The sequence below is a fragment of the Carassius auratus genome, chromosome 11 (genome assembly GCF_003368295.1).
Source record: "Carassius auratus strain Wakin chromosome 11, ASM336829v1, whole genome shotgun sequence".
In the NCBI taxonomy this organism is placed as follows: Eukaryota; Metazoa; Chordata; class Actinopteri; order Cypriniformes; family Cyprinidae; genus Carassius; species Carassius auratus.
Genome location: NC_039253.1, coordinates 140,351 through 153,603, shown reverse-complemented (window position 1 = coordinate 153,603; position 13,253 = coordinate 140,351). Strand labels below are relative to the sequence as shown.

Below are 13,253 nucleotides of genomic sequence, written 5' to 3'. Positions count from 1 at the left end.
CTTTATTTTTTGCAATTCAAGGGGACAGACAAATCATAAACAAAAATACTTCTTCAGAGGAACATTACAACAGGTAGAGTACCTGGAGTAGAATGAAAGTAAATTAAATCGACAATAACTGCTCTTTGATCACTAAGGCTCTGGTTTACAAATATTTTGCATGAATAAAATGTGCATTTGAACGGTTAAATTTCATGTACTGTACATTTTTGATCATTCATTATATTGATGTCCATGTGTTGGATCAGATAATTCTATTTGAAGGTAGATGTAGAATCTGATATCCAAGTTCTTTCTTAGACCTTTTACTTTGTTTCTACAGTTAACAGTTTCAGACAGCAGATAATCATCAGCTTAAAATCATATTCAATTTGAGTTTATTTGTATAATGCCCTTCACAGTACGAACAGCTGCAAAGCAACTTTACAAAATATTAAGTTTCTCAGTGGTGACTTTGTTAAAGTGTTACATACAAAAAACATCATTGTGTGTTTTTCCTTATACAAACCAGAACTTCTGGTTATGATCACGGTCAACAGCACAACGATCTGCTGAATCTTTTCTTTTAATTCAAGAGAAAAAAAATGATACTACAAACTTACAGCTCAAACAGCAACAAGCTTTATTAACAGCACTTCTGATAAAAGAGGTCTTGGTTTGTCTGTATAAAATGGTTAATTTAATGAAGTGACTTTATCAGTACTGAAAGTCATGTGAAAACCGGTTATTGCGTGAGTTAATGAATGCATGTGAAAGATAAATATTTATCTGATTTCTCAGTATGTTACCTGAGCTCTTGGCATAACCACACACAGAGGGTAGGGTGTGTGTATTAAAACATATTTACACTCGGTGCTCTCTCTATTTTAGTAAATAGTGAAATGAGTGAGAAATATTAATACATCATCTTTCTCTTTGACCTGATCCCTGATTCTGGATCTTGTATTTTATCAATAGTATGTTCAACATATTGATTGTAGTTCTGTAGCCATCTCTCAACAGCATCCACTGACTTTTGCCTCTTCTCAACCTGAGAGAGCTCTGAAAATGACAACAAATTACATTATTTATAAAGAAAACATGATTATATTTTGGCAGTACATGTTTATATTAAGTTGAAGACCTTTCTCCATTGAACTCAAACAATTGATCAATTTGGTGTAAAACAGGTTGATCTACTCACCAATTGATGATTTAATGTCCTGCAAACTTTCTCGAACACCATCTATGATGATAGTTTCCCATCTGATGAACTCTCTCTCCAGAAGAGTTTTAATTGGCTCAGACACTGAAAAACATAATATTAATGTTCACACCACAGAAATCTGCAGAGTATCAGTAAGACGTCTGAGGATGGCCACCACAGACTGTTCAATCATCCACTTTTGATTTTGTTCAGTTTGAGGAATATGAATCCACTTGGATTCATTCATAAATATCCACACAGATGCTGACCTATGTTCATGTTAACTAAAAATATTGGCTTGATTTTGGCTTGAATTTTAGATTTGTTTTCAGCCACCAATAAAAGTGTAGTACTCTCAACTCTTATTAGCATGTTTAAACTTTTGATTCCCAAGAACTGACACACTGTCATTTCAGTGTGATCATATTTCTTAAGACATAAAAAAATCCCACTTACGGTCCTGCTGAAGTGGGTCATCAGGAGGTGTATCTTCATCTACCAATGAAACACCACTTTAAAAATGTAAATCAGTTAAATATTTTAAGAAACTATTAAAATTTTAAGACAAACTTTATGCTGGCTTGAAGTTCGAAGCAGTTTTAAAATCTTGAAGTTTGAATTAGTAGTAGTTTTAACAATTCAACATTTTTTAAGATATATTAGAAATATTAGGAAGATAATATAGAATGAATAGTATGTCTAAGTTCTATCAATTAGAAAAGCTGTAGCACACCAAATCAGTCCAGTGTGAAAGCCTGACCCAAGTTTAGTGGTTGTAGCTTTAAAATGATGCGACAGAGTAAGAAATTTTAGTCTCAGAAGAAGAGGACTTTTAAGTTTAAATAGCATTTATGCAAGTTGGGTACCTCAAGCCAACACATGTATACCTGACAACACAAAGGTGAGTAAAAACTTACAGTCAGGAGGATAATTCATACTCCGAGATTCCTCAAGGATTAGACGATCTCCCGTGATATGCACATATAAGTTTTGTACCTTCTTTCTTATCTCTTCAGCTTTTATTTTAAATGCCACTTCAAGAAAGTTGCAAACATCCTTCAGTCTGATCTGTATATTCAGGTTGTAAGGTCCAGGCACTCGGCCCAAGGAAGTTATCCAGTGCTGGATCAAGGTTTCCTGCGTGTTCGGCCTTATTTAGGTTAAACTCAAATCTGACTTCATTTTACTATTTAATCTGACTCCATTTTAGTATGACCTCGAATTTAGGTTGAAATGCAAATTGGTTGTATGCCTTTTTAATTAGTATTTTTCTGACAACAAGGATACAACATAATCTACACAGTGTCAATAAATACAGAGTAAAACAGAATAAAATCAAATGTAACAATTTATTATCAGTCAGGATGTGTTCTACCAATTACATATCCAATTGAAACATATCAAATCATATGATTTATAAAACATCAAATTCACAGAGATTAATCTAAAAATAAAATATGCATACCTGACCTTATAAAATACATAGTATGAAGTGAAGAGACACTCAACACACTACGGGATTTTGGGGTACAGAATCGCCCAATCCTTTTGCTGCAGTCCTTTAAATACATCAGACCAAGACAAACCGATGAAGACATAAACCAATAATTGGAATTCTGATGGCTTGTTTCTGAATCAGTTTTTCTATGTGTTGAGATGGAATAGACTGTTTTCTGCCGCCATCTCATCAATCTTCTGGAGCAGCTCTGTGACTTGATCTCGATTGTTCTTGTCTGTGTTGTCAAAGAGGTGATATCTGTTCCTGCATTTCTCAATCAGCCACTGAAGAGCTTCACCTTCACTCTCAATGTGCTGCTCGATTGAGATGTTTTTGAATCTGTCGCCCCACGTGAACAAAACTATTGTGTGTCTCCAGACGTCGTCTCCCAGGATAGATATATTTTGTTCAGTGATCCTCTTTTGTTCTTCCAGAAATGCTACATCTGCTGGAATCACAAGCAGTATGGCATGAGGGGGCTTCTCAAACTCTGAAACACTTCCTAAGATCGCAGATCTAATGAAATCTGGGTTGAGTTCAGATGTGAAGTACTTCCACCAGCCTGGAGTGTCCAAAACCGTAATCTTCCTTCCGTCTACATCTCCAAACCTTCTCGTACATTCTCCGGTTTTTCCTCCTATTGCAAATTCATCTCGGTTCAAGATGATGTTTCCAGCTGAACTCTTTCCACAAAGAACCCATCCCAGCAAAACAACTCTGATCTCCTCTAGACGATGCACACATGCTGAAATAAAAGGACAGTTGTGGTGTAAAACTAAAAGATCTGCATATTTGAACCTCTTTACACCTAGCATTCAAAGCCAGTTTTTGAACACTGGATGAGGACCAATTTTAGTGCTAGTACAGGGGTCCACTTTTAGCTCCAGCCTGGAATAACACGCCTACCAACTTTGTAGTAATCCTAAATACATTGATTAGCTTGTTCAGAAGAGTTTGGTTGGAGCTAAACTCTGCTGTTACTTAATAAAACCTAGAAAGAATAACAAATAAGCAAAAAAAAAAGGAAAGTAGTATATCGAAGTAAAGTAAACTATTGGATTTTACAATGGATCTTGACGTCCAGGGTTGAGGACCCCTGTGGTAGTGGATGGTGTTTTTATTAAAAGAATGAAATCAAGGATTTTAGGGGATGTAAAGGGCCTGTTCACCCAAAATGAAACATTTATGTTTATCTGCTTACCCCCAGGGCATCCAAGATGTAGGTGACTTTGTTTCTTAAGTAGAACACAAACCAAGATTTTTAACACAAACCGTTGCAGTCTATCAGTCTTATAATGTAAGTGAATAAGAATCACAGCTAAAACGTACAATGAAGTGAAGTGAAGTGACATTCAGCCAAGTATGGTGACCCATACTCAGAATTTGTGCTCTGCATTTAACCCATCCGAAATGCACACACACAGAGCAGTGAACACAAACACACACACTGTGAGCACACACCCGGAGCAGTGTTCATCATTTATGCTGCGGCGCCCGGGGAGCAGTTGGGGGTTCGATGCCTTGCTCAAGGGCACCTAAGTCGTGGTATTGAAGGTGGAGAGAGAGCTGTTCATGCACTCCCCCCACCCACAATTCCGTCCGGCCCGAGACTAGAACCCACAACCCTTCGATTGGGAGTCCAACCCTCTAACCATTAGGCCACGACTTCCCCTAAGAAACAAATGAAATGAAACAAAACCGAACCCCGCGGCTCGTGACAATTCACTGATGTGTAAAGACACAAAACGATCAGTCTGTACAAGAAACTGAACAGCATTTATATCATTTTTACCTCTGATTTATGCAATGTCCAAACTGTTAGAACCTGAGCCCATACCTTGATAGCGTTTCCTTAATATCATGTATACTCATGAGAGGTACGCTTAGCAGCCACTCTACATGTCCTCACTGAGAGGTCCTGGAAGCAGCCTTATTCAGAGCAAATCACAAACACCACGGCCATGGATTTCGCCACCATTGCTGACATGGGCGCACCGTGGTTATGCAATGATGGACTAGACTCTAGCCGAACATCTTGCGTGGGCTGGAAGTCTCGCCCTCTCCTTCCTTCGAAGGCATGTCGAGTCACGTCTAATCTCGGCGGAAAATTTTACCCTGCTTCAGGTCAGGCAGCTGCCATGCTCCATAGTGGCGGTTTAGCGCTAACTTTGGCTCAACCTCACCAGTATTAAAGAAAAGGATATATCTTTTCTTATGGATGCAGCCCGATCTCTAAAGAAAAATAAAAAAACTTGTTCTACATGCTCCTAACAGAAGTTCCTAACACTTATTCTGTTATTGACTGTGGCCTACAATCGAGAGCACTGTTGGACTGCAAATGCGCATCCAACCCTCTCACAGGCTCTAACATTGCACTTCAACCTTCAAAGTTTGTGGGACGGCCCAAGGGTCTGGCAAAGATGGCCTGTTTTATGACGACCCACAAAGCTGACGCTTTCTCAATAGCAGCAGGGCCCGATGTGCATCATGTTGGAATAAATCTTGCTGTAAACATGCTTTCAGGATAACATACAGCGACCTTGACACATGCATTTTTCCGTGCTTACAGACACCGCAAGCTTTCCATGCTCAGAAATTCTAATGCATGTGGAGACACCACAGTCACAGACAGAGGTCTTGAAACCATCAAAGCTTTTTTGGGCCGCGTGGGGTGCTTACCCTACATTCCGCAATGGGTTTTATGCACAATTCATAATGGGTACACCATTCAGTTTCGAAAAGGCCCACCACCTTTCCACAGGATTCTTCCCATGACCGTGAGTTTATAAGAAACCACAGAGCTGCGACAAGAGATGTGATCTCTACTGAGAAAAGGGGCTATAGAAGAAGTACACCCCTCTCAGATTGAGTCAGGTTTTTACAGCCGATATTTTGTTGTGCCAAAAAGGATGGCGGCTTACGACAAATATTGGATTTAAGCCGTTTGAATCTTGGGATCAGGGTGAGCAAATTCAAGATGTTGACAGTAAAATCTATTCTGTCTCAGATTCAATCAAACAATTGGTTTTTCACGGTCGATCTGAAGGATGCATACTTTCATATTCAAATCATCAAAAGACACAGGAAGTTTCTCAGATTCGCTTTAGAGGGCAACTCATATCAATTCCGTGTTCTTCCATTCAGTTTAGCTCTGGCTCTACAGACTTTCAGGAAATGCATGGATGCAGTTCTGGCCCCATTGCAGCTCCAGGGCATTTGTGTTCCAAATGACCTGTACGATTGGCTGGAATTACAGATTTGCACAATTACAGACTCGAGCATGCTTTCATAGAGATCTCGTGCTGAAACATCTAAGCAGTCTGGGCTTATGCATTGAGTATATACGCTAAACTCTGTGTAGTTTCTAAAATCCTAAAGTGGTAAGTGCGCACGCAAGACTTTGCACACTTTCTGAAATCCTGTATTGTAAGGGTTACGCGCTCCGCTTCTTTCCCTTTCTTCAAGTTGGTTAGACCTTGTTTCCTTGGGCTCCACTCAACCAGTGTGTCTTTTATTAATACACTTTCAAGCTTTTTAACGAATCTCCAAAGAGTGTTTTGGTCCCCTCCAAGCAGATAACCTTTTTGGGGATAGATCTGTTGGTAGCTCCGTGGTGACCCACTCAGTTGTTGTTTGTGGAACTGTTCAGTTTGTTAGCCGGTTCTCCGTTATATTCCCCTCAGACAGGACCTGCTGTCACAGGCACGGGGAATGATCTGGCACCCAGGGCCAGATCTATGGAAGCTGTGGCCGTGGCCTTTGAGCGGGTGAGTTAATATGTCCCGGTCGATTTATGCAGGGTTTGTGATGGCTGCAGCCATCCTTTTTGCTTCCAGCAGGTGGTTTTGCAGGCTTTCTTCCCCACGGAGGTGGGATTCGGAGATCTAAACCTTTGTCCTGTAGGGCGCTGAAGATCTATGTTGATCATACAGCCCAATGGCTTGAGTCCGACCAGCTGTTCATTTCTTTTGGGAGTAAAAAGAAAGTTGTGCTGTCACAAAGCAACGCATGACCCATTGGCTGGTGGAGGCTATAGACTTAGGTTCTTTCTGTTTGAGCAGATGCTTTCCTCGGTTCCCAGCTATCTCAGGTACGTCAGGTGTGATGGTAAATTGTTTCCATACGGTGACATCACCGCAGAATCCAAGTGACCTTTGAAAGGGAACATCACGGTTCCCTGAATCGGGAACTAAATATTGCGGTTCGACCCATACCTTGATAGCGTTTCCTTAATATCATGTATACTATGCTTATGCATGCGTAAGGCAGTGCCAAGCACAATTTGGCCAATAACAAAAGTGAAAGTGACATACAGCCAAGTATGCTGACCCATACTTGGAATTCATGCTCTGCTTTTAACCCATCCAAAGTACACACACACACAGCAGTGAACAAACACTCAGAACAGTGGGCAGCCATTTATGCTGCGGCGCCCGGGGAGCAGTTGGGGGTTCAGTGCCCGGTTGCATGAAACTCCTTAAGCTAAGAAATCCCTTAGGTACCCTTAGTGAAACTTGGGTTGCAAGAAAAAACCATAAGGGTTTCCTTAAGGAACTTAAGGCTGTTATTAAGTTTTTCCCCTTAATTATCTAAGTGTTCCCTTAAGCGTTGCTACAAAGTCCTTAGTGACCATTTCACCTTAATAAATTTAAGGGAGCAAAACAGCTCCCTTAAGTCAACTTAAACTCAACATACGATGGCTGATTTAGTGTTAATTGAAGAGGAGGAAATAGCAAGGCGTGTTTTTAATGATCGTAATAATCCCTTGGAGATGATGAATGGTTGATGAAAGGTTGAAAAGTGTTATTATTATTATAACCACTTACGAAAACAATAATTGCCTTTTCGTCCACGGTCCTGTTTGGTTTACGCTTTTTTGTTTTCTGTTATGTTTGTACTCTCCATAGCAAAAATATATTAATAAAAGTGTGATTTTAGCAAAGGTTTGGCTTTGTAATTCATTATGTTCTATTTACTGTTAGAGGTAGTCACTATAGCAACGGCGGCGATCTTTGCCGTATGTTGTCAGAAACTACTGTGAAACGCTTAGTATAAACACTTAGGTAAGGGTGACAGTCGTGGTATTGAGAGCAGAGAGAGCACTGTACATGCAACTCCCCCCACCTACAATTTCTGCCGGCCCGAGACTCGAACTCACAACCCTTGGATTGCGAGTCCAACTCTTTAACCATTAGGCCACGACTCCCTAAATGATTGGCAGGATGGTATAGGGCTTCAGACATTCATCACACCAAGAGGTGTTCCCATACAGTGACGTCACCGCAGCATCTTATTCCCTATTCAGGGAACCGTGGTTACTTAACTGAGATGTGTCTATGTGATTCTATGTGTTGAAGTCATTTTAACTGGACCAGAAAGACAGGGTTGGACATATCAAGCAGCCTCGCCACTTTTTGTATGTAGCCATTTGCACATCACATCCATATTGCTATAAAATATAGAATTCTGTATAGATTTCAAATAGGTCTGATATGTTGCCGACACACACATGTGATCCACTCCATGTCATGTGCGGTGGTCTACGTGACAACGGTCATCAAAAACGAGACTTCTTTTTCCTCAATGGAAAGCATATTTACACTGTCTAATTCATTCCTTGTCCACCGTTTTAGTGCACTGTGTGCCATTCAAAAGCCATTTAGCCTCCTTGTTAGTGCATCCGCCTCCCATGCCGGAGACTCAGGTTTGAGCCCCACTCGGAGCGAGTGCGAGGAGTGTCAGAGAGGACCTGGGATAGAGGGATTACATTGGTGCCGTGACCCGGATGGGAGTGAGGTCTAGGGGGGTGAGTGTAAACCTCACTCCCCGATATCAAGAGATGCACTGGCGACAGATGCTAGTGGCTGTTGACATTTAGCATCCGTGTTAGTGTGTCTGCCTCCCATGCAGGAGACCTGGGTTCAAGCCCCACTCGGAGCGAGTGCAAGGAGCGTCAGAGAGGACCTGGGAGAGAGGGGTTACACCAGCTTATTCATAACCTTAAGGCTAACATATTAATATTAAAAGCTAAAATGTTGATTTCATGGGGAATTTAATGTGTTTTTATAACACCATGCAGGAGATGCAGCAAAAGATTTGTCACGTGTTTACACAGGCTAGAGAACCATTTTAAAAAGCAGCGCAGGGGAATAGAAAAACCTCTTCTGTGGAACTGACCCTTAAAAAAATGAGAAAGAGCAAATGGCACATTAAGTTAAGAATTAGGAATAATGAATGCATCCTATAGCCTATTTCCAATTCAAATCGAGAAATCTGACTCTTTTTTTAAAGAAAAAACTCACAATTTTGACAAATTTGACGGTAAATGTATCCACACCTTTATCTTACCTTTTTCTTGAACTTTTGACCGTTTCTCCTGTACTCTGGATTTTCTAGAATATGCTCTGGTCTGAATTTCCTCCCACTGCTCATTGACTTCCTTTACTTTCTTCAGATCGATGTCAAAGTGCTTGCCGTTATTCTTCTGAACAATTCCTTCTATTTTCTTGAACAGCTCTTTGACTTGGGTTCGGTCGTGATGGTTTGAATTATTAAAAACTTGATATTTATTTTCACATTTTTCAATAAGTCGCTTGAGTGCAGACCCGTCCTTCTGAATATTTTGCTCTATGTCTTCTGGTTTCATTAAATCTCCTCTTGTGAAGATGACGAGGGTGTGAGTCCAGACATTGGGACCCAGCAGCTCCACATAATCCTCCAGAAATCTTCCATCGGTGTCAATAAATGCAGAGTCAGCCTGAATCACGATCAGAACCACATGAGGTCCAGGTGAAATCAGGGAAATCATGCGAACCAGCTGCTGTTTGGAGAGGTTGGATAAATCACTCAGATTGAAGGTTTTCCACCAGCCAGGAGTTTCAACAAGACTGACTCTCCTGCCATCAATAATCCCCTCTCTCTTTACATCTTCATCTCCTTCAGCTTCTGTTCTGGTTTCCAGTATAGTGTTGATCACCGATGTTTTCCCAGAGTGATGCTTTCCAATCACCACTGCTCTCACCTCTGAGACAAAACAAGAAGAACATGCAACTTTATATTGTGATAATCTAAATGTTTATCACTGAGGCTTTGTCAGATTTCTTCCATCCCAGAACAGCAGCTCAACACAAGGACACTGAAAAGTCAAACTGCAAATTTAATTAAAAATTTTGATTGTGTGATTATTTTACTAAAGCATACTTTAATATGTAACATATTTTAACATATTATGTATAATTATTGATCATTTTACGTTTAGAAACGTAAAAAAAATTAAAAAGAAAAACCTTTGCAGTATACATTTACATGTATGGTATAATTGTAGATCACAACACACAGGACTAAACTGTTTTTTTTTTTACAGTAAATTTTTTTTTAGTTTAAATCCAAAGCACATGTTAGTTTAATTTCTTATAAAAAATGTCTTTAAACTTTACCTTGTTTTATCGTAATTTTGTCCATGTTTTTTTTATCCAAAACAACAAGTAAAATATAACCGTAAGGGTAGAAAAAAAAATAAAGTAACAAAATCGTATACAAATAGTAGAAATCTGTCAGACCGACACCCAGAATGAACAGAAGTTCACTTCATCTTACTGTAGCTTTACTGCGCTCAGAAACAAGACTGCACCTGAAACACACATCTATAACCAGAATATCAGGTTTGTCTAGTCACATGACTTATGTTGTGTAAAGGTTTATTTATAAAATGCATATGACTGGAATAAAATAAAACAAGTAGCTGGTGAATAGGAAGGAATAGAACTTAACCTCATCAATTTGACCTTAAAGCTACAGTATGAATATATAGTATGAAAACCATTTGTTTACTTTGAATCAGATTCTGACTGTGCGGTTAAAAGTTATTTACCACAGTTAGTGAAGATAAATGGTGTGATCTATCTATCTATTATCTATAGTCTAGGGTCCCATCTACTGCATTATTTCCAGTTAAAGGCCTTATTTTCCCTCAAACTCAACCTTTGATTTAAATACAGCTAAATAATTTTAGTTAAGGGCTACGGATTACAGCTTTTCTTTTACATCCTTCTTAAAATTAGTTTAAATATCCTTTTTGGATTTTACTTACTAAAATGAGACTACGTTCATATCATACACTGTACAATGTTTATCATAACACAGAATCACATTCCAGCTGGACTCTTATCACCTGTGATGGTTATGAATGCTGCTAAACAGCATTAGGACACAACATACGTGAAAACTTGAACTTACTTTCATGTTGAAAAATATGAATCCTTTATCATTTCATAAGTTATTTGTTTTTAATTAAAAAGTTAAGTAAATAAATACTGTCTGGTGTGCAGATTATTTTTTATTAAATCTCTCTCTCTCAAGCTTTCTCTGTTTGTTCTTTTGGGATTTGCTTTGGTAAACCTTTCGATAAAAAATAACTTAAGATTTTCTTTTTTTTAATTTTTTTTAAAAGCTGACCCATACAGAAGGAGATTAATAAGGGATAATTTTGCCAACATACCCATAATCTATAACAGTCACAAGCCTGTCACAGGGTAAGTCATCTTCCTCACCACTAGGGGTACTTGAGGGCAACATGTATAAGTATAAGTGATGTAACATGGTAGAAGGAGAAGGGGGGGGGGGGGTTCACAGGCTGAAGCATGGCTTTGCCATGTAATTGCTGGTTGAGAAACATTTGTTTTATCCTCAACTTTAAAAAGGACTTGTTTGTTTCCTGGATGTTTATGGTCTGTGAAAAAACAAAAATGTGAGGAAGTTTTATACGTGCCTTGATACACAAAGCTCTTCAACTCATCAGAGGACGAATCCTTTTATTGTCCATGGACCATGGAGCATATGGATTAAGACTGATCGTCTTCTGGAGGATATACTGGACATTATGGGACTTTGAGGAATTCAGACTTAATTCTCTTTATTATCCTTACTTGCATCATCCATAGACATTGATTGGCCTTAAACTTTATATACATTGTTTGGTGTTGTGGTTTGGGGTGAATAATTGTGATGGAACGTTGAACTAAATTGATTGGCCTGAATGGGTGTTTTTTCTACTAAATATAAACTACTAAGATTTAGCATTCAATGAAAGTCTTTGGTTTGTGTTTATGCTTTGTTATATGGACTATGTTACAGCAGTAGCTTTCCTTTTATTAAAAAAATTGTATTACTGGTTTGGGTTTAGTTAAATCAAGAACTGTTATATAAATGGCGCCTGAACAGGGACCCTATTGTATTTAACGTTTATCATTTGTTTAACAGAAAAAAAGTGGAAAAGCAAAATATTGAGACAAGGAGGGAACCTATTCGAGAGATGATTAGCACATTCAGTGAACTGTATATCGGCTCTGAAGATGAGGAGGAAAGAGTTTTTGAGGATGTTGAGGAAATTTCCCCACCATATCCACCACCTCCACCCCTTAAAATGGAAGAAAGAAATGGGTTCAACCCTTTATTTTCTGTTTTTGACAGTTTGGGGCATCTAGAGGAGAGATTCAAAAATATGGAACAAAGACTGGAAGAATGCAACAAAAAGATGGGTGAAGCTTTTTTTCAAGCAGAAGTTGAGAGCAGATGCAAGAAATTGGAAGACCAATTAAGCTATCAAATGGATAGAGAATGTTCAAGAATTCAGCAAAAACTTGAACTTAGTATCCAAGACTTGGGTCGCTCAATGGTAGTCTGTTTAAAATGAAGAGACACCCAGATTGACAATAATTTAAAATCACTCATCCCTCTGAGGTCAACCCCAGTTCATCCAGCCCATAGTTCTATTCTGCTTTCCTCAGTTTCCCAAGGCAATAATCAAACCTATCGAGTTCCATCAAGTCAAACCCAGATGTATGTTTCTGGAATCCCTTCAGAAGTTCCACCTGTAAAAATTGAGTTCCCAAACTTAAGTAGCAGTGAAGATGATTATCCAGTTACATTTATTGAGCGATGTGAGGAATATCTAGCCATTCGACCACTGTCTGACTATGAAATATTAGCTTCTATTATCTCTGTTTTGAAGAACACAGCAAAAGACTGGTGGGTGGCTGAAAAGAGAAATGTACAGACCTGGGAGCAATTTAAGAAAGTCTTCTTTCGTCCATTTTTAAATGAAGACTATGAAGATGAAACAGTCAGAAGGCTCATAGAGAGAAAACAAGGTGCGCAGGAGAGCATACGCGATTTTGCTTTTCCCTGTAGAGCCCTTTGTTTAAAATTGAAAAAGAGTCAGAAAAAGAGATCTTGCAGTCCATTCTTAGAAACTGTAACCCCTGTTTGGCCAGCCTACTTCGTGGAACAGTACGAGATGCTGGTGAATTAGTCAGAATTGGCACACAAATTGAGAAAGATTTGGAGGAATCAAAAAGGTACTGTAATAATGTTAACTCTGAGGCTCAAAAGAAGAAGTTACAACTTAACCGAGAAACCGTTCCTAAACCTCCCCATGCTAACACTAGAGTAATGTAATCTAGCCAAAGTTCTCCCATACAAGATCAGAATATGATTACCTGTCTTACTGAGAAACAGGTACCTACAAGCTGTCATCGATACAGGAGGTACCCGTTCTTTAATCCAGGAATC

The 13,253-nt window shown here is 39.1% G+C and overlaps 1 protein-coding gene and 1 long non-coding RNA gene across 3 annotated transcripts; both read right to left on the bottom strand.

Moving 5' to 3' along the window:
• On the bottom strand, positions 1–2,343 carry LOC113110631 (uncharacterized). The gene is made up of 3 exons (XR_003293182.1): positions 1,643–2,343; positions 1,184–1,288; positions 1–1,041 (listed from the first exon to the last, which is right to left on the bottom strand). It is a non-coding gene; the product is annotated as an uncharacterized LOC113110631 (long non-coding RNA).
• Positions 2,344–2,389: 46 nt separating this feature from the next.
• LOC113110626 (GTPase IMAP family member 8-like) lies at positions 2,390–13,253 on the bottom strand. Of its 2 annotated transcripts, none has more exons than XM_026274736.1 (3): positions 13,181–13,253; positions 9,033–9,707; positions 2,390–3,429 (listed from the first exon to the last, which is right to left on the bottom strand). In XM_026274736.1, the coding sequence occupies exons 1-3, from the start codon at positions 13,215–13,217 to the stop codon at positions 2,831–2,833; spliced, it is 1,311 nt and encodes a 436-aa protein (XP_026130521.1). In that variant the 5' UTR covers positions 13,218–13,253; the 3' UTR covers positions 2,390–2,830. The 2 variants fall into 2 exon arrangements, with proteins under 2 accessions (XP_026130521.1, XP_026130522.1); XM_026274737.1 differs by lacking the exon at positions 13,181–13,253 and adding an exon at positions 10,121–10,314.

Bases quoted from the DNA above. Each gene is read 5' to 3' on its own strand.
- LOC113110626 (XM_026274736.1), bottom strand. From the start codon at position 13,217: ATGACAGCTTGTAGGTACCTGTTTCTCAGTAAGACAG. The intron at 9,708-13,180 runs GTAATCATATTC...GTTTTGTCTCAG, and splicing joins CCTGTTTCTCAGTAAGACAG to AGGTGAGAGCAGTGGTGATT. The intron at 3,430-9,032 runs GTAAGATAAAGG...CTTTTATTTCAG, and splicing joins GTCAAAAGTTCAAGAAAAAG to CATGTGTGCATCGTCTAGAG.